We start from the raw sequence: 21016 nt of genomic DNA, 5'->3' as shown, positions 1-21016 counted from the left end.
AAAGGAATTTATCTTTTTTGTTTTGTTTGTTTTCAATAGGTTTTTCCTTAAAGACCCATTCATATTCTGAGAGCAACAAGACATCCAGGTGTAGTTTTTTAAAAATTTATATAGATTTATGTAAAATCACACAAATCTGAAAGTCAGCGTTGGGTCAAATGAGCCTGTCCGTTTCTCTTGTTTTTTCCCCTAACACTGTTGCCCCTCATAACCCGCTGTCCCTATTTCTGAGTCAACCAGCTGGAAGCCGGAAGCGTGGAACAAAAGGAGTGGGCGGAAGGCAGGCAGGCAGACTTGGGCAGGTACAGTGGCGGATGGATATGGCATCCAAGGACGCAGAGAACGCAGAGAAAATAAGGAGACGGCGAAGGCCAGTGAGAGTCCAGTGAGAGTCGGTGAAGTCCGGAGGGCAGACCTGTTTAATCTGGAACCTTCACATCCCTTTCCCAGGTAAATGGCTGACTCCCTTGGGGACCGTTCATCATTCTGAGACTCTTCACTCATGACAGCACTGACTGCAGCTCTCGTGCTGACAAGGTTTTGGCTCCCTTGCCCCTCAGGGCCTCCCCTTCCCAAAGACATACTCCCTGAGCCCACGGGCCAGCTCTCACCCCTTGCAGCCCTGCTTTCAATTTACATTCCTTAAAAAGAAAAAAAAAAGATGTTTAGAAATTACTCAATGTGGACGCCACTCCTGGAGAGCACGCTCTTACGAAGACCGGCAGATACCCTCATCATGTCCGACTCCTCCAACCGAAAACTAGGGTTTCCCCAAAACTTCCTTCCTACATCAGGAAAAACTTTGACAACACCAAGATAGCATGGTGACAGGCACTATATAAATGCCTTGTTAAGTCTTAAATCACCACAATCTCCAGATGATAACAAATTTTGTAAAAAAAAAAAAAAAAAAAAAAAAAAAAAAAATATATATATATATATATAGTCAAATTTAATCTTCTAATTTTATAGCCATGGAGTCAAGGGCCCTGGAAACCCAGAGACTGGTACCAGCTGTGTCCCAAAGTAGCCCTATGTTTTGGGACATGTCACAGAACCCCTCTGGGCTTCAGCCTTTTCATCTAAAAAATGAGGTTTTAACCTGTTGATTGTGTAGTTTTCTTCTAGTTCCAAAGTACTCAAATCCTAGGACTCTAACCTTCAGGAAGAGGGGAGCTAGTTTACTCCTCTCTGACAATATCAAGCCATTCCTGATGTAATCACATACTCCATAATACCTCAAAAGAAATCTTTTGGTAATGACTTAATTTATTATTGTGACTTTCTGACAGAACATGGAGACAATTTCAGTTTATTTAGAAGCTACCACTGTGGTGTTGGAGGGATTCCCTGGAGAACTTTGTTTTTCTTACCAGCATTTCCAAAGCCCCTAGTTGAACAAGTGCTTTTGTGATTTCTCATTAAATCAGTTTGAAATTATCTCCTAATCAGAGAAGCCCTATTCTTGTTTCTGGACCTCTAAAGGTGTTTGTAATTTTAGGATAGTAACGAAGGAACAAGAGGTTGATGCCCCACAGTGGGCTCTGGGCCCTAATCAGGGCCTGACTGCAAATCTTGGTGGTGCTGATTAGTGCTGCCTGGGTGCCTTCATTCCTCCAGGGAGCACCATGGTAGAAAATTAGCTGAGTCACAGAGAGTGCAAGCAGGATGCAGGGAAGCCCTTCCTTCTCCCCCACCCTCAACTGCGATAAAGAGGTACTTTCACATCACCCACGTGAGCTTTAAGGTTCTAGAACTGCTCAGGCTTTTGGGTTTTAAGGACTTAGAAAATAAAGATTTATTTAAAAGATATTTTTGAATCAAGAAAAACATTCTGGATTCTAGGCCTACCCTATATTTATGGTATAGGTGGCACTGCAATATAAATAGGGATTCCAGCCTGTTCCCCAGCTACTATCCCAGGTTGTCTGTCATTCCTGCCCCCCACCCCTCACCCCCACCCCCGCCAGTCCTGGGGTAAGGGTTGGGGAGAGGTCTATACCAGTCCTGCTAGCAGCAAGCTCAGGTATATGGGTACCCAGTGAGTTTTGGGGACCAAGGTAGCTGAAGGGTGGTCAAGAAGTGGATTGGGTACCTGCAGGCTCTGGATAAGCATCCTCACCCCATGGAGAGAGAGATGTTCCTGAAGGAGAGCCAGAGTATTGCCCTCTAAAGTACAGGACCCAGGAAAGGGACGCTAGTTGTTGAAGTCTAAAGATAGCACTCCTGGATTCTACTCTAGCCCAAATAAACCAAGGTCTTTAAGCCTCTTTAAAGGCACCAAATACCAAAAAGGCTGTTAAGGTTTTCTGTACATTCACACATACCGTAAGTATGCACTGAACTGAGGAGGAGTTGGGCATCTCCCACACAGCACTGTTCACTGGTGCCATTCCCTATTTACCAAAGCAGGTGGAGACAGCTCCTTTGAATTATCACTTGTCTGGAGAATTCAGCAAACCTGGGGCTACATAGCTGAACACATCTGGAGAAGCTCATTAGTTGATTCCTAAAAACCATCTTCATTCACAGAATGGGAAGTCTTAAATAAGTCTACTAGAGTGATAGGGCAAACTTTCCCTAAAGAAGCAGGGCCTCAGGAATTCTCTGGCCAACATTTCAACCCAGCAGGTGGAATAGATCGCGAAGAGTGTATAGGAACTTCTGCACTGCACGTGAATGATTTATGTCACTGACATGCTTGGTCGTAAGAGTCTGCCCCTCTTGACACTAAATGCAACACACAGTTTCCATTTAGTGGAAGGGTTTTCAAGAAGCCGGAATTTCTGTCCTGATTTCTTGTGCTTAGGTCATTTTTTAAAATCTCATCTGTCATGTTCTGTGATGTTAGTCCTACTAGAACAGGCCCATTCTAGGGCTTGTATACAAATGGTGCATTTTATTTCTCAAAGTCTAAACAGGTGGATTCTGGAAAGCTGCCCCATTCTTAAGGTGCTTCAGGCTGATAAAGCTTCTGGAGGAAAAGCTTGCAAGTAAAGGGCTTCTTGGGAATTCCGTGAGGTTTTGACTTCCATCCTCCGGGTGCTGCACCAAAGCCAAGCCTAAAAACATGTCTGTTTCCTGTGGGCGGACGAGGAAAGCTTTCTTAAGCCCAAGCAAGCACAAAGATGGGTGTTCTGAGTGTTGGGAGAACCAGCTCCAGGCTGCAGTGATTATAAGTTGCTTGTTTTCAGCTTTTCAAGGCCTGAGGAAGCTTTCCTGGCACAGCAGACCTAAACAATGTTAGCTGCTTCAGCAGCTTCCTGGTTACAGGCTACCAGGGTGGTGATGCAGAACACCTATGGTCCTGCACAGAGAAGGGGGCAGGAAACTGAGGCTGCATCTCCAACAGGCTCCCTTGTCTTACTGTTATGAAACTGGCATGTAGCGGTCTTCCCTGGACCCATGATAGTTAAAAAAAAAAAAAACAAACTATGTATGAGGCAGACTAAAGACATGGGTTTTAATTAGATTTTTTTTCAGATGGCTGAGGGTGGAAATCTTTTAAAAATGTTAATAGAAGACAGGTATCTCATATCCTACCAGCCCTGCTACCCGTTCCACTTTTAGGCCACCAGAAGTCCATGTGAAATTATGCCTGGAGCAAAGGCATACACTGCCAGGTCTGGAAAGACTTAGTTCCCTTCTCTTACCGACGCAAAATTCCTAATCTTTCAGGTGGATATGCCTAAGTAATTCCTAAGGCCAGTGAAATGTCAGTTAGTCAGAGGTACATCTGCAACTAACCTTGTAAGTTAATTGTATTTCAATTAAAAAAAAAAATAAGGTAGAAACGAAGGGAAGGCAAAAATGAAACTAAGTAAAATAGAGGGAAAGAATACAAACTGTGTGCCTTGGTGTGGAAATTAAATTTGAACAAGAATACTGGAGCTCGGGGCACCTGGCTGGCTTAGTCAGAAGAGCATGCGACTCTTGATCTTAGGGTTGTGACTTTGGGTGTAGAGATTCCTTAAAAATAAAATCTTTAAGAAAAAAGAAAAGAGAAAGAATGGTGGAGCTCATGACTTGGAGCTAGGTTATACCCCAGAGGGTTATAAAGACAAACCCGTCTCTACCTGTAGTTAGTACGTAAGACACATCAATACAACAAGTTCAGCTATAATACGTACTCTATCTGACTCACTTTAATTTTCTGAACTTCTAGACCAGTTAGACTCTTTCTTCCTGTTCTAGGTGTAAGGTAACTCAGCTCACTTAGAGTCATGGCAACATCAAATACTAAGGCCGAGAGGGAATTAAAGCTCTTCTAGCCTAATTCTCTTATTTTGAAATAAAGGGGTTATGTGTCTTGTCCAACACATATAGTTTGGTGGCAGGTTTGAAAGCAGAACTTGGGTTTCTGTACTCCTAATGAAGTGTCTTAACAGCTTTGGCCATCTTTCTGATGATTTTTTAAATCAAAAGGAATTTTTATTATTCCCCTGTACAAGAGGAAGAGATTTATTGTGAGTTGCTTTAAAGGGCTTACTTAAAATGGAATGTAACATGCTGAATAAAAATAACACCTTAATACACGGCCTGGTCTTGGGTGTCCTAGGTCAAAGGGAGCATAGATTTAGGTCACTCACCACTAGAGGGCACTCAGATTTTCTCAGTCAATTTAAAGAGGCTCCCAGATACAGCCTCCAATTTGTCATCAACATGATGACATTTTCTATCAACAGTAAACGCTAAATGGCCATTTCCCCCAAATATACCAGTCTAATGGATATGTGTGTGGTATAGATATAGATATATAAACATGTTATAATTAATATATATTTATTTTAATGTTACTATTCTAGATTTAAGCCTGATGTTTTCCCAGTGGATTCTTTCATTTATTGTTTTCAAATGGTATGCAGATTTTTGTAGTAAAAATTAACTTAAAATGTCCACTTGCTTCTCAGAGTACTTACAAAGCCCAGGGGGCCCTGCTGAAATCCACAGGTCTGCAGTATTTGAAGCAAATAATATTTATTTGAGGAGGCCCTGGCATACTTTGATTTAAAAGGGAGAAGAAAGTGAAGAAAAGGAGAGCTTTCTCTGCTATAAAAGTAAATGGATACAAGTCAGGCAATTTCTTTAACCCTCCATTTTATCATCCTTGAAGGCCTTATTCTGATCACATGGGGGATTTCTGGAGATTTATACCTGGAGCCATGAAAATCCATTCTCTCTAGGAGGACCAAGCACTTTCTGGCTGTGTTAGATTCTGGAAAGGTCTATTCTATATGCTTAAAAGAAGTTACACTATTATATATCAGTTATTATCAACTACTACTATAGTATTGCCATGTCTGAAAAATAGAAAAATCATAACAAAAATTATCTTTGTAAAAAAGGGCAGGGTTGTTTCTGCAAAGCTGCTACATACCTCTGACTACCTTGTTGGTTGTTGATGATCGGCATACTGGATTCTGCTGAATTGTTTTCCTGACCCAGGGCACTTACCTGATCAGGACTAGCCTGTGCTTTGCCAAGTACTGAGGAAAACCTGGCTCATGGCTTTGAAAAAGGATACATCTAATTCACTCTGGAAAAGAGAAAAGAGTACAAGGATGAGAATGAGCCCCTGGGACACGTGCGCTTAGCAGTTAGCAGCTGCCCTGGCCACAAGCCAGGGAGCAGGTGGGGGACGCAGCTCTGTACATAGAAGCGCGAGAGCAGGAAGGCTCGGAGTCTGGGCTTGTGCTTTCTTTATGAAGAAAAACAGGCTGCAGTTTAGAGGAATTTTGCCAACCAGAACAATTCATCTTTGAAAGGTAGAGGGACTAGACTAACTCAACCTGTTCAGATGACGCGTAGCTAATTTGATATGTGTATCAAAAGCCTTAATAATATGCATACCCTTTGAATCCATCAGTTTTATTTCTAGAAGTTTATCCTAAGGAGATAATTAGATAACAGCATAACAATGTGTGATCGGATGTTCAGGGTAATGTTGTTTATAGTAGCAAATTATTGAAAACAAGCTAAGTATCTATCAAGGGGGGACTAGTTAAATAAATTATAGCAGATCCACAAATGAGGATACAGATATATAAGTACTGACATTGTTAAATAAAAGCAAGTTACAACACGGTATATTCAGTATTATCCCATGGATATATGTATATGTAAAGATAGATACAGATATAGTTGGATATAGACAGATACATAAAGTCTAAAAGGAAATGTACCTAATAGTATCTATCAGTAGTTCATGAACTTACTCATGATCTTCTCCCCTTTCTTTTTGCTTATATGTATTTTTAATTTTTTTTAGTGATCATAGATGTTTATATCATAAAAAAGTTGGGGTGCTTGGGTGGCTCAGTTGGTCAAGCATCCAAATTCCACTCAGGTGGTGATCTCACGGTTTGGGAGTTCGAGCCCTGTGTTGGGCTCTCTCTTCAGATCTTCTCTCTCTCTCTCTCTCTCTCTCTCTGTCCCTCCCCTGCTCATGTTCTCTCTCTCAAAAGTAAATAAACATTTAAAATAAAAGTCATAGAGGGAGAAAAAAGTAAACAGAGTTAAATTTGTATCTGGAAGGACTTCGGGTTTGTCAAGTGAAGGACTGAAAATGCTGAGCCCACCTCAACAGCCACCGTCCTCTCTTGCAAAACTGCCTCCGTTGAAGCTAACTGGGTTGGCTTTTTGTTTTGAAACGTGATGCTGAGATGCTTCCTTCAGCCCAGACAGCATGAGACTGATCTCCAAATTTAAGATTTGGAAACTAAGATTAAAAATAGCCTCAGAAAGAATGTTTAAAACTCACAAACCTAAAAATAAATCTTAGATGACAAGGCATTCTTTGAGTGGGACAGATTCTATTTTCTTTCCCATAGTATTCTTTTCCCTCCGCTTTTCTCTCCTTTCTGCTACTGTCATCCTAAACTGAGTCATCTCCCAGTACTGTCCGAGTCCTGTGTAATCACCAGTTTACATTAAATTCTAATCTTCACTTCTGTGGTTTATGTGGTCACTGACTCTCTTCCCAGAATTACAGCAAGAATTCAGCAATGTGCTATTTATTCTCAGTCACTGAATATAATAATAATAATAATTTCAAAAACCTTAGCAATGATAGCCCTTGTACTCACTCTTATCATCCCAGGTTTAAAACATTACTCTTTTGGGAAATGTTATTCTTCTTGATAGGTGTTGCCTTAAAATGGCTGAACATGGCCAGCTCTGAATCACAGACCCTGACTTGCAAACCAGTCTGTCTTAAGACAGTGGGAGTCAGGGGGGCCTGGGTGGCTCAGTCCGTTAAGTGTCTCCTGATTTTGGCTCAGGTCATGATCTCACTATTCGTGAGTTCAAGCCCTGTGTTGAGCCCTGCTTCAGGCTCTGCACTGATGGTGTGGAGCCTGCTTGGTATCCTCTGTCTGCCTCTCTCTCTGCCTCTCTCTCTCTCTCTCTCTCTCTCTCTCTCTCTCTCTCTCAAAAATAAATAAGTAAGTAAGTAAGACAGTGTTGTCAGGATTAAGCAGGAGCTAGAGCTGTGCTGTCTACTATGGTAACCACTAGCATCATTGTGGTAAATTAAATGAATTAAAATTAAATTCCTCACTTCCTCCCTTACAGTAATCACATTTCAAGTTTTGAAAAGCCATACATGGCTAGTGCCTACTGTACTGGATAACACACGCATGGAACAATTCTATTGCTGCAGAAAGTTATATTGGTCAGTGCTGATTTATGGCATCCTCTCCAAGCAGTCAACACGAACATGGAGTTTAAAGCCAGCCTCAGTGGCCCCTGTCTCCTCAAGGCCAGTCTGGAAAGGCCTGACTCCTTGCCATCTTCCAGCTTCAGCACTACTTCCTTCCTAACTAGATGCACTGCCATCCTGCAGGCCACGAGGCAATTCCAAGATCCAACCCCTGAATGAGGAAGTGGCTGACAGTAAGCCTCATGCATTAAGTTAGTGGGTCTCAAATTTAAATATGCATCAGAATCATACAGAAGGCTTGTTAAAACACAGATTGCTGAACCTCAACCCAGAATTCCTGATTCAACACTTTGAGGTGGGCCCACAATTTGTATTTTTAGTAAGTTCCCAGGTGATGTTTATGTCGCTGGGAACACCACTTTGAAAACCACTGCACTAAGGCAATGAAGACAGGCTAGTTGATTGTCCCATGCAGAGGGAATTTGCCAAACAATTCTGGTATTAGGAGTTAGGCTGAAGATATAACTTCTTAATATGAGTTTTGCCCTTAGCAGGCTTTAGTGAACTCAATATTACTTATTCTGGAGATTTCACTCACTGCCTCAGGAAGAAGCAGCCTAGAAACAGTTTCTTCCAAATCCTTTTATTTAAAAGCAAAATGAAAGAAGGGTGCCAGGGTGGCTCAGTCGGTTAAGCATCTGACTTGGGCTCAGGTCATGATATCATGGTTTGTGAGTTCGAGCCCCACATTGAGCTCTGTGCTTCCAGCTCAGAGCCTGGAGCCTGCTTTGGATTCTGTGTCTCCCTCTCTATCTGTGCTCCTCCCCTGCTCATGCTCATGCTCTGTCTCTCTCTCTCAAAAATAAATAAACATTTAAAAAAATTTTTAAAGCAAAATGAAAGAACATAACAACTTTGAAAACTCAGCTTGTGCCACTACTACCTCTCAAGAATATCTAACTAAGGCTCAGGAAGGCCTATGGGAGCAGAGTAAAACACCTTCACTGATTCTTTATTTTTTTTTAACATGTGCTCTTTGGTTAAAAATGTTTATCAGGGCGCCTGGGTGGCTCAGTCGGTTAAGCATCCGACTTCGACTCAGGTCATGATCTCGCGGTCTGTGAGTTCAAGCTCCACGTCGGGCTCTGTGCTGACAGCTCAGAGCCTGGAGCCTGCTTCGGATTCTGTGTCTCCCTCTCTCTCTGACCCTCCCCCATTCATGCTCTGTCTTTCTCTGTCTCAAAAATAAATAAACATTAAAAAAAATTTAAGAAAATGTTTATTTATTTTGAGAGAGAGAGAGAGAGAGAGAGAGAATATGAGCAGGGGAGGGGCAGAGAGAGAGGGAGAGAGAGAATCCCAAGCAGGCTCCACACTGTCAGCACAGAACCCAACTCAGGCCTTGATCTCAGGAACCATGAGATCATGACCTTAGCTGAAATCAAACTAAGATGCTCAAAAGACTGAGCCACCCAAGTGCCTCAGTAAATCCTTACACTTGTGGTCAACTGATTTTTAACAAGGGTGCAAGACAATTCACTAAGAGGGTGGTGGAGAACAGTCTTTTCAACCAATGGTGTTGGGAAAATTGGATAGCCACATACAAAAGAATGAAGTTAGACCCCACTTCATAGCATATACAAAAATTACTCAAGCTTTTCCAATCTGCCATCTGGAACCACCACCAGGATGCAGATTTTCGTGAAAACCCTTATGGAGAAGATCATCACTCTTGAGGCTGAACCCTCAAATACAACAGAAAATGTGAAGGCCAAGATTCAGGATAAGGAAGGAATTCCTGGTCATTAGAGACTGATCTTTGCTGGAAGCAACCAGAAGATGGATATACTCTGACTACAACTACAAAAGGAGCCCACTCTTCATCTTGTGTTGAGACTTTGTGTGGTGCTAAGAAAAGGAAGAAGTCTAAACACCACTTCCAAGAAGAATAAGCATAAGAGAAAGAAGGTTAAACTGGCCATCCTGAAATACTGTAAGTTGGATGAGAATGTCAAAATCAGTCCCTTTGTCAGGAGTGCTCTTCAGATGAATGGTGCTAGCCACTTTGACAGACATTATGGTGGCAAATGTTGCCTGACTTATTGCTTCAACAAACCTGAAGACAAGAAATTGTGTATGAGTTAATAAAAGACACAGGAGTAAATCTTCATGACATTAGGGAACTGAGATCATCACCTGAGGTGAAATTAAGAGTCAGACACTGAACCAACTGAGCCACCCAGGTGCTCCAAAGCCTTTTTAGACATAACACCAAAAACATAAGCAACAAAAGAAAAATTAATTGAACTTCATCAAAATTAAAAATTATTGTAATTCAAAGAACACTATCAAGAAAGTGAAAAGAAAGCCAGTGAAGGGGAGAAAATATTTTAAAATTATATCTGATAGGTACTCAAGTTAGTTCAATCAAATAGACTTGTTTTTGTATTCAATCAATTCACTCAAAGAGATTTGTATTCTGAATATAGAAAGAACTCTTACAACTCAACAAAAAAACAAATAGTGCAAGTGAAAAATGGGCAAAGGATTTGAAGACTTTTTCTCCAAAGAAGATATACAAATGGCCAATAAACACATGAAAAGCTCCTCAATGTTTGTTGTCCAGTAGTCAAATGCAAATCAAAACCACCATTGATTGGCCTCTATACCACTTCATACCCACTAGGATGGCTATAATCAAAAAGATAATAACAAACTTTGGTAAGAACATGGAGAAATTAGAACCCTCAACCACTGTTAAAGAGAATTTAAATCATGCGGCCACTTTGGAAAACAGTTTGGCAGTGCGTCAAAATGTTAAACATGGAATTATCACATCACCTAGCAATCCCACTCCTAGGTAGACTAAAACTATGATGCCACACAAAAATATTTACACAAATGTTCAAAGCTGCATTATTCATAAGAGCCAAAAAGTATCAATAACCCACATATACATCAACTAATGAATAAATAAATAATATGTGGTATATCCATATAGCAGAATATTAATTGGCAATAAAAAGGAAAGAAGTACTGATACCTGCTACAACATGGATGAATCTTGAAAACATTATGTTAAGTAAAAACAGCCAGTCACAAAAGACTACATATTATACAATTCCATTTACATGAAACGTCTAGAACAGGCAAACCTATAGAGATAGAAAGTAGACCTGGAGCAGGTGGAGGGGGATCACTGGGAAGGAAATGCTAATAGGTATGGTGTTTATTTGGGGTTAGGAAATATTCTAAAATTGACTGTGTGGTGGTTGCACAACTCGTGTAAATACTAAAACCTATAAACTTTATTTTACTTAATTTATTTTTTAAGATTTTATTTCTAAGTAATGTCTACACCCAACGTGGGGCTCAAACTCAAAACCTCGAGATCAAGAGTCACACGCTCTACCTACTGAGTCAGCCAGGTGCCCAAAAAGGCCTGCATGCTTTAAATGGGTGAGTTTTGGGGTATGTAAATTATATTTTAATACAGCTGGGGTTTTGTTTTGTTTTCATTTCATTTTTTTAAAAAGGGGTTTTGGGGAAGGAACTCATGTGTTCCTTAAGGGGAGTTGGTTTTGACCATCAAAGCAAGGGTTTGGATAGAAATGATTCCTAAACTAAAAAGGGTCCTGGTGCCTTAGGAGGGAAAGCAAAATAAAAAAAGAGAGAGGGAGAATAAATTAAATAGCAAAGTCTCTTAATTAAAAGAAAGACATAAGAGGTTCTCAGTCTTGCAGAACTAAGTCTTTATAAAGATCTAAGGCACATATAGGTTTGTAACACTTTGATGAGCCAGAAGGAAAGGTAAAGAAAATGTGGCCTCATTTGAGTTTTAACTTTTGCACATTGAAGTTCTATATTAACATGTGTTCTTGATATAGACCTATTTCTGGGAAGTTGGGCTGAAGACAAAAACCATTTTTTTAGTTTTTAGACTTACCACGCGGCTGAAGTATTCATCTAAAACTTCCACAAAGTTATGGATGAATTCATAAATTGCCATCTCATTCTAAAATAAAAAAGGAAGGGTACAATTAGGTTTAGTATAGCTCATGTGGAAATTGGACACTGACAAATATTCAGAATGGTTCTATGACTCACTTATTGGAAAGACGCTTATCGGTAGGGGAAATGTCAAAAATCTTAACCTCTAAGATTTTAAGTTCATAATGAGTTTAGCTGGACTGAAACCAGGCCGAGTCTAGTGTTTAGGGTTTTGAGCACTACTCCCTGACCTCGTCATCAAGCGGCTGAAGCAGTTTTTTAGGATCTTCATGCCACTACTTTTCTGTTTGTGAAGATGGGGAAACTACCTCAAGGTTTGGTTCACACATAAAAAAATAATCAACTTGAGATTTCCAAGTATTTTAGATCTTAAACAGTTTTTCAAGGATTCAATAGCCACAGGTACTGTTGATCTGGGACTGACATTTCTGGAAAGGTGAACTAAATCGGAGGAAATTCAATCACAACACAACCATATTTATCATTTGCTCTGGCTTCTTGTATATGAGCCTATATTTAACGCTACAACTGACTGGCCTGTACACATGTCTAAGCTGCCCCAGTGTGCCACAAAGAACACGGTAAGACATTGGTATTGCTTAGGGTTGAGGAAGGCATTCTGTGGTTTTGTGCTTCCCCACAAGCTACTCATCTAATCCAAGAAAAATTCCAGGTATTTCTTTTCCGCACAGCTTTCCCTAACCTTGACAGAAACCAAGATCCTTCAAGAGTCAAGATAATTCTTAGGTAGGCAAGTAGGGAGGAATATATCAATTTACGGAGGAATAAAAATCAGACTATTATTCTTAGTTTTCTTGCATTTCCCATAGGCTCCTCTCTTATCTTACCTCAGTGTCATTAACTCCAACCACAATGAAGAGAGCTGCATACTGTCGATAAATCAGCTTAAAATCCTTAAATTCAATGAAAGAGCACTAGAAAAAACACAATTAGATATTAATTGCTATAGTTGACAAGTATTTTTAATTTTTTTAATGTTTATTCATTTTTGAGAGACAGAGTCAGAGCATGAGCAGGGGAGGGGCAGAGAGAGAGGGAGACACAGAATCCGAAGCAGGCTCCAGGCTCTGAGCTGTCAGCACAGAGCCTGACTCAGGACTTGAACCCACAAACCGCGAGATCATGACCTGAGCTGAAGTCGGACGCTCAAATGACTGAGCCATCCAGGTGCCCTGACAACAAGTATTTCTTCAAAATGGCATGCATAATTTCTAGGTTCTGATTTCAGTATTGGGTCAACACATTCCTAGAAATCTACAATTTAAAAATGTTAAACAATCTTTGTTGGTTGCCTCTTCACAATATTCAGGGGACTATGGAAGCATCTCTAGCGGGAGGCAGAGAAGGGGTCTAGAAAAAAAGGCTCTGAGCATCCACATGGGTTCCCCCTGAACTCCTTCTCATTCCTTTGCTTTGCTCTGTGTGGAAGTCAGCAGGCAAAGGTACCAGACTGCCCCCAACATGAAAATAAGCCAACATGACAAAGATTTTCTTCTTTCCATTTCCGCTAGGCTCTTTTGGAAGCAGAGATTTAGTTTTGTCCTATTTAATAGCCAGTGAACAGCCAAATATATACGGCATACATACATGTATGTATCAAGAAAAATCTTGATTTCTTTTTTCTAGACCCATGAAAAGAATCAATGTAGACTCTTTTATAAATTATTTAAAATCTTGGCTTTTGTGGGGCAGATGATAGTCAAAATCTCCCATGTAAACATTGCTTCCTAGGAGTTAATAACTAGTTTACCACCACTGACTTGTGGATAAAACAACTCCCTCCCCATTCATCTCTCTCCTACATCCATTGTACAAAGGGTACACTGGGTAGATAGAAATTGGACAGCAGGCTAACAGCACATTGTTGCCCTTTCTTTGGACTGTTGGGTGTGGTTGACCAAATGTGATTGAACATGAACTGTATGGCTTTTTGCACTGGCATAATCGCTTTTGGTGCCCGAATTGCTCTTGGTGTACCTGGAGATGAAGTGGTAAGTTTTAATTGTGAAATTTCTTCCATAGGAAAGTCATTTGAGAATCTAAAATGGAGGCATTTGAGGCTCTTATTTAAAATTAGGATAGGGGCACCTGGGTGGCCCAGTCAGTTGAGCATCTGACTTTTGAATTCAGCTCAGGTCATGATCCGAGGGTTGTGGGATCAAGCCCCATGTCGGGCTGTGCGCTGAACATGGAGCCTGCTTGAGATTCTCTCTCTCTCTCTCTCTCTCTCTCTCTCTCTCTCTGTCCCTCCCCCTTTCTCCTTCTCTCTCAAATTAAAAAAAAAGAAATAAAATTATGATAAAAGAAGTACAGGACTGTTCTGCAGCTTTTGTTCACTGTAGAGCCAGTGTGATTTCTGCTCAGTTGGATCTTTCAAGGAAATACATCCTTGTTGAAAGAACTAAAGAACATTTTTCAAAGCCTCTCAGGAGTTTCTGACATACAACAACAACAACAACAAAAAGACAAAACAACAGCAACAACAACAAAACAACGAAGTACCTTTGTGGATAACATAAAAACTAAGCTGAGATTGTGTTACTTCAGTGCCTAATTATCCCAAAGCCCAGGGAGTTCCTTTTAAAATCTAAAATAATTTAGAATGCTTCAAAATTATGTAACAGTATATTCATTCCAAAGCATGTATTTCCAAGGGTAACCTATCAGTGAAAATAGTGCCTGAAATTGTGCAGCGCCTGCATTCTGCAGAAAGATTCAACAGGAATGCTTCTGGAGTTTGTTTATGTTTACTTAAAGTATGTGGCTATTAACACGGCCCTTTAATAGTTTCTGTTCCCTTTAGACAACTAAATGAGGCGGTGTGTGCCATGGCAGGCCAAAGTGGTAATTCAAAGAGGACTCTGAGATGTTGAGACTGGAAAATCAATTTAGAAGCCAAGGGAAACACAGTTCCAACATGTAACTTCTGAGCACAGATGGACCTTAATATTTTAAGACTTAGCAGGGGTTCCCACAGGCAGCCTTTCTACATATGCTGTGAAATGGAAAAGTGGCAAAATTAATGGGCGATTTAAACAAGCTTTCTGAGTTTGCTGCACTTTGTTCAGTGATTTTCAGTGGACTCAAAGTTTAGGACCTGGATTCAGTAATTATCCAATTAAACTTCTTTGTAAAAATGAACTCAGTTTTTAAAATTCCTATTCGTTATTATTTTAATGATTTTATTTAACCTCAATTTTGACAGAATGGATAGATTTACTATTTTCTATTAATTTTTAACTTCCACTTACTCCATCTACATCATAACACAAGTTCCAATCAAATTTGTTGTTTTTTTATTTTATTTTTTAAAGTTTATTTATTTATTTATTTATTTATTTTGAGAGAGAGAGAGGAGACAGAGTGCAAGTAGGGGAGGGGCAGAGAGAAAGGGAGACACAGAATCTGAAGGAGGCTCCAGGCTTTGAGCTGTCAGCACAGAGCCTGACGAGGGGCTTAATCCATGAACCGTGAGATCATGACCTGAACTGAAATCAGACACTTAACCAACTGAGCCACCCAGGCACCCCAAATTTGTTTTGTTTTTAAGTCACTAGTTCTCGTATTACATTGGTGTTAAATTTATAAAAACGATAAGCAGAAAAAAAATTACACTTCACGTGAGGATCATATTGTCATCCTCTGGCACCAAGTCTGTCTCGAGTGCTCACCTCTATACCAATCATCTGACCTTCATCCCTTGGCTTAAAGAAAGCCACCTGCTAGAGGCACTCCTGAGAGTTGTAAGGGCTAAATTCATATGAACAAAAAAAAGAAGATATGTCTATTAGCTGGAATAAATTTGAGCTGCCACTTCCACAGTGCATTGAGACAAATATGCTGGCCTAAATAAGAACTCAAGATGTTTCCTGGTTCTCCTTGTTTGTATTTTCCTTAAGGGGATATAAAGAGAGCTATGCTTCAATCTTCATGTCACTTCATTTGTTATTTTCCCTAATAGCTATGGAAAGAATGTAGTTCAAAGAAAACGATGGCCCTCGAGACTCAGTAATAACAGACCTGCCACTGACAAGTTGAATACAGAGATAAAAGAGAGAATCAGAAACTTACTTGCTCATTGGATCGGGAGAGACAGCTCCTTATGACTTCCGTTTCCAGAAGTGTACGCTTATTAATCTCCACATGTTCATAGTATTTAGAAAGTCGGGTCTGCCCTTGTTTATTCACCATGAGGAAAAATTTTATCATTTTTCCTGGCCAGTATTTTTCCGGATAGTTCAAAAGTTATGTCAAGGGGTATCTGAAACTAGAACCTGAGGGATGACAGAACAACGAAAAGGTGAGATCAGTCCTCAAAGAATAGTATTAAATGTGTTCTACATATGAAGCAGAAGTAAATAAAATGTGATCTGATAATACTGATCTTTACTTCTATTAATTAAATGAGGCTTTAATACGTAACTAAACATACATTTTCATTAGCTATCTTCCAAAACATAATTTTGAGTCTCCACAGTCCTTCTACTACTATTTGTTCATTTGATTCATCATTTTTTTTTTTTTTTGGCGCCAACTATGTGTCAAGTACTAAGAGATTACAAAGAGGAAGAAGCAGTGATTTTTTTTTTGCAATGTTTAGAACATTTTTAAAATTTTTTAAACATGTTTATTTACTTTTGAGAGAGAGAGACAGGGCACAAGCAGAAGAGGGGCAGAGAGAGAGGGAATAGAACATTTTATTAAAGTACAAAACTGCTGGCTTTAAGTGAAATAGAAAAACAGTAAATATTTACAGAAACATTGATCACACCACTCAAGTCACACACACGTAAAAATGCAGAAAGGTCTTAAAAAGTTCAGAAGTTGAAAATTATGGAGATTTCCCAAAATGGATAGAACTGCTCCCTGCTGAGTATGGCACTGATATAAGACCTGAGTGAATGCCGTCCCCTACTTTCTGTATTCCAGTACTGCCTGGAAATGTGTTCCTTGGGAGATTCAGACTTGGAGCCATCCTGAGAGGACAAGTTAAGAGTTGACATAGGTCTAACTTGTGGTCTGATTTTCTTCATCCTACCGACTGTGTTGAGGTTATAAGGACACAGCCAGGCTATTTTTCTTCAGCTTCTGCTAATATTCAAAAGGATATGAAGAATATAAGCAATTTCTCATTGCTTGAGCAAAAATTCAGCACATGAAAGGCAGAGTGGAGGGTATTTGTACTAGAACTATAAAGTTCTGTCTGATGGAAAATTAAGAAGTAGTGATTTCTGATCTTCTGATCTTTACCCCTAGCAAAGGTCCCAGGTAGGTAAACAAGTAATAGCAGTACAAGGAGATGAGTTGTGATGGGGACAGGTATACTTCTATGGTACACAGAAGGGAGGGATAGGGAACATTATGGGAGAGTTGGAAATGGCTTCCCAGGGAAGGGGCATTTAAGCAAGATCTTGAAGAATGAGGGACTGTGGGGCAGAGAAAACAGGGGTAGCTTTGTAAAGTTCACTGCAGATGTAGTTCAGGGGGCAAGCATAATAGTTGCAGGAAATTGAGCTGCTCACATAAAATAAAGTTGGCTTTAGAAGTCACACTAAGGAATGTGAACTTTATTTTATGGACAGTGGAGACAAGATCTAGAGTGAACTTTTCTTTCCTCAGTGTTGGAAGCCATAGTAGTAATCTCCACTCTTTGCCAAAGTCCCCCCATAAGGCCCTCTAACAAGTCCTATGTAAGGTCCTACATCAAGCAATTTACATATTTTCTTTAGTCTCACAATTATCTGAGTCAGGTACTTGTGTTATCCCCATTCTAAGGCCAAGCAAATTGAAGTTTAGGGATGTTAAACACCCATAGTCTCTATATTACTTTGGGTCAGAAATGAGGTGCAGCTCAGAGGTCAAGCTCATGCACAGATCCCTGACACCTGCTAACTTGTCCTTATCACTCAAGGGTTCATGCTTGCAGTTTTATTTCTAACTCAGGTGTATTGAATCTCGAGCTTGTTCTTCCTATACTTATTCTGTATTTTGAAATGATCAGTGCAAAAGAGCACAATATTGACAATGACTAGTGCTCCTTTCTCTTCTTTTCTTCCCTCCCTCCCTCTCTCTCTTTCTTTCTTGTTTTAATGTTTATTTATTTTCAAGAGAGAGACCAGAGCGCAAAGCAGGGGAGGAGCAGAGAAAGAGGGAGACAGAGAATCCAAGGCAGGCTCCAGGCTCTAAGCTGTCAGCACAGAGCCTGACGCTGGGTTTGAACCCACAAACTGTGAGATCATGACCTGAGCCAAAGTCGGACGCTCAGCCAACTGGCCAGTGCTTCTTTCATTATGAGTATCAGAACTACCTCACTGACTCACCTGCCAGTATCATATTCACATTTTGGAATATCCTTGAAAATACAGTGCAAAAGACCAAGGTTAATAATAGTTCTTAAATGAACTTGTAAAATTTGGAATAATTCTACAGAGAAAGTTGCAACAGATTATGGGATAATTCTTAGACTAAGTTTTGTGTTATTTTTTGCCCTCCCAGTTCATCTCATTTCCTGAACCCTATCAGACAGGTGGTTATCTTACAACAATTCCAAACATTAAGAGCTAGAAAGAGCCAGGCCCAGTCTGGCAAAGCCTGGGCTACTGTGTTCATTCAGGGTGCAGAACAGGATGTTATCTAGACCCAGCTGGGGACATGGCAGCTGTGCCAGTGGGGGGGGGGAAGGGCTGTGGTCATTCACTCCCTTTTCCAGGAAGATAGGCTCACTACTGCAGGTGGGATTGCAACATACTCTGTTTAGTCATTTGGTATTAAGGGCTGCTTTTCTTCTCACAAATTACTGCCAGTAAATTATGGCCAGCAACTAGTAAATTAAGTTATCACCCATTCTTTTAGTCCCTTTTAGCAAAGTTAGCAAAGTTTAAAACAATCTTCAGGGCATCTGGGTGGCTCTGCTGGTTAAGCGTCCAACTTCGGCTCAGGTCATGATCTCACAGTTTGTGGGTTCAAACCCTGCATCGGGCTCTGTGCTGACTGCTCAGGGCCTGGAGCCTGCTTTGGATTCTGTGTCTTTCTCCCTGCCCCTTCCCAGCTCACGCTGTGTCTCTCTATCTCAAAAATAAAGAAACATTAAAAAAATTTAAAACAATCTTCACAAAAGTTAGAAATTACAGTCCTAGACTCTGGATTCCAGCTGCCAGGTAGAAGAAAATAAAATATTGTCACAAAGGTACTCATGGCCAGACCTTTGCCTCTAAATGTCTTGGTTGCATTAAGTGGTAAAATGAGATGTAAAATGATCACATTGAGATGATACACCAACAGATCAAATTGGTTTCTACCTTAACAAGCACAGCATTCCTTCCCACTGACTTCAAGAGCAAGGATGGCAAACAAGGGCGTGTTGAATTGACAGTCATTAGGATGCAAGTCTTGAAAATAGTAGCTGAAGGCATCTAAAGACTCGAATACATCATCTTTTTTTTTCCTGCATGCTCATAAACAATTACACAATTTATAACTGTAGGATTACACAGTGGTAATAGTGGCCAAGCAAAACTGTAAACTCTATTATAAAATACACAATGCCGAAATATACAATGTGGAGACTCAGAGACAAGTACATGTTTGAGAACAGAAGATGAATGCTTTAAGCAACTATCCTGGTTACTCATCATCAGGGAGGAGGGAAGTCAAATAATTATGAAACTCAGGTAGGGCAGTAAGGAAAGAATATGCTTAGACAAGTGCTGGGAGTGGCCAGGGAGCAGGTATGAACTTCCTGTGTTTATAAAACTCTGCATTCAGCAACACACAAAGCTGGGGGAGATGTTTCATTGCCAGAAGTTAGGGGATTCCATGCCCAAGAGCCTGTGTGAATCAAGGACGAATGAAGAAGGGAAATTTCATTGGGGAAAGCATTCTGCAAAGGGTGCTAGGATGCCTAAAGGCCAAGATGAGGGAGGCTGGTAGAGTCGTAGTAGAATATGAGCAGATCAATGTCCCAAGACCCCATATGATGGAAACTTAAAGCCTACAGAAAAGACAGACTGGAAAGATTGAAATACATACTGAATTGGGCATCACTGTCATATTTCTGATGGTGTTTCTGATAGTCTGGGAGTTAGAACTGGAAGAGTCTTTACAAACTGTCCTATCCAAAGATGACAAATAGATTTCAACTTGGGTGCCAACTGTGACTAACTGTATCAGCTGCTTTGAGCACCATGTTGGGAAGGATTCTGGAACTGTTCAGGTTCAAAGATGCCTTGAATGATTAGTAATGTCAGTTGTGGGTTAGGAAGCAGGGTGTGGCAACATATGCACCTCACATCTGTCTTCCCCAATGTGCACTCCCTTCATTTTGCAGATGGGAAAACTGATAATCTGAGATGTAGAGTGAAGTCCTGAATTCGGGTATCCTGACTTAGAATATAATGCTCTCTTTATCACATTGCCTCTATGCCTTGCTCAGTGTATTAGTGTCATTAGTGTTCATGTAAACTAAATAAGCATCAACTTTAGGTAGCTCTGGGAACAATCAAGTCAATTTCTCTAATGCTGCTGCACAATTTGGGAAATACCAAACTATGACAATGCATGAAAATGGTAGAGTATGAAGTTTCTAGAAATGAAAGTGGTATTTGATGATGGCTAATATCCTTTCTAGCTCCAGATTATTCTAGTACACACACACACACACACACACACATAATATTAGACAAAAACAATCTTGCCCCCATAAAAGTGATTGAAATAAAATCCTTCAAGTTAAGAAGCAAATTTCCACCAGGAAAACATAAAGTCCTCAAAAAGCACAATAGTAAAAATGTATGCATTGGGGCTTCACAGTTAGTTTTGTGATCCTGGGAAAGTTACTAATCTTTTAGTACTCAGTCCATGGTACAATTGGAATAACAATAGTACTTTCTGGGTTGTGAGGATTAGAGGAGTTAGTGTGTGTGTGTGTGTGTGTGTGTGTGTATATATATATATGTTTTTTTTTTCTTAAACATTAACTTTTTATTTTATTTTTACATTTTTTTAAGTTTGTTTTATTTTGAGAGAGAGAGGGAGGGGGAGAGTGAATGGAGGAGGGGCAGAGGAAGAGAGAGAATCCCAAGCAGGCTCCGTGCCCAGCATGGAGCCCACTACCCTGGGATCATGACCTGAACCAAAATCAAGAGTTGGACACTTAACCCACTGAGCCACCCAGGCGCCCCAGTATATGTGATGTTCTTAAAACAGTGTTTGCCAGTTAGGTGCTATATAGGTGTTAGCAAATGTTATTATGATAATATATCACCTTTTTTCTTCAGTGAAGCCTTTCCTGGTTATCCCAATCCCCTCTTTCTTTTTTTTTTTTTT

General features: G+C 40.2%; 1 protein-coding gene and 1 pseudogene across 6 annotated transcripts in view; one reads left to right on the top strand and one right to left on the bottom strand.

Annotated features, from left to right (window-relative positions):
- The window catches only part of AP4S1 (adaptor related protein complex 4 subunit sigma 1), a 50135-nt gene that overhangs the window by 4029 nt on the left and 25090 nt on the right, over positions 1 to 21016 (bottom strand). For 5 of the 6 annotated variants that reach the window (XM_040476871.1, XM_040476872.1, XM_040476869.1 and 2 more), the window contains exons 2-5: positions 15764 to 15966; positions 12520 to 12606; positions 11607 to 11675; positions 5525 to 5536 (exon numbers count right to left, since the gene is read on the bottom strand). In XM_040476871.1, coding sequence (XP_040332805.1) covers positions 5525 to 5536; positions 11607 to 11675; positions 12520 to 12606; positions 15764 to 15901 — 306 coding nt within the window. In that variant the 5' untranslated portion in view covers positions 15902 to 15966. Of the gene's footprint in view, positions 1 to 85; positions 642 to 5454; positions 5537 to 11606; positions 11676 to 12519; positions 12607 to 15763; positions 15967 to 21016 lie in introns of those variants that run through there. The other variant, XM_040476874.1, reaches the window with a different exon arrangement.
- LOC121031617 (ubiquitin-40S ribosomal protein S27a-like) lies at positions 9091 to 9814 on the top strand (annotated as a pseudogene).

The sequence above is a fragment of the Herpailurus yagouaroundi genome, unplaced genomic scaffold (genome assembly GCF_014898765.1).
Source record: "Herpailurus yagouaroundi ecotype Mexico unplaced genomic scaffold, PumYag 141, whole genome shotgun sequence".
Taxonomy (NCBI): domain Eukaryota; kingdom Metazoa; phylum Chordata; class Mammalia; order Carnivora; family Felidae; genus Herpailurus; species Herpailurus yagouaroundi.
The sequence above is the reverse complement of the archived record's forward strand: the minus strand, read 5'-3'. Positions and strand labels throughout refer to the sequence as shown.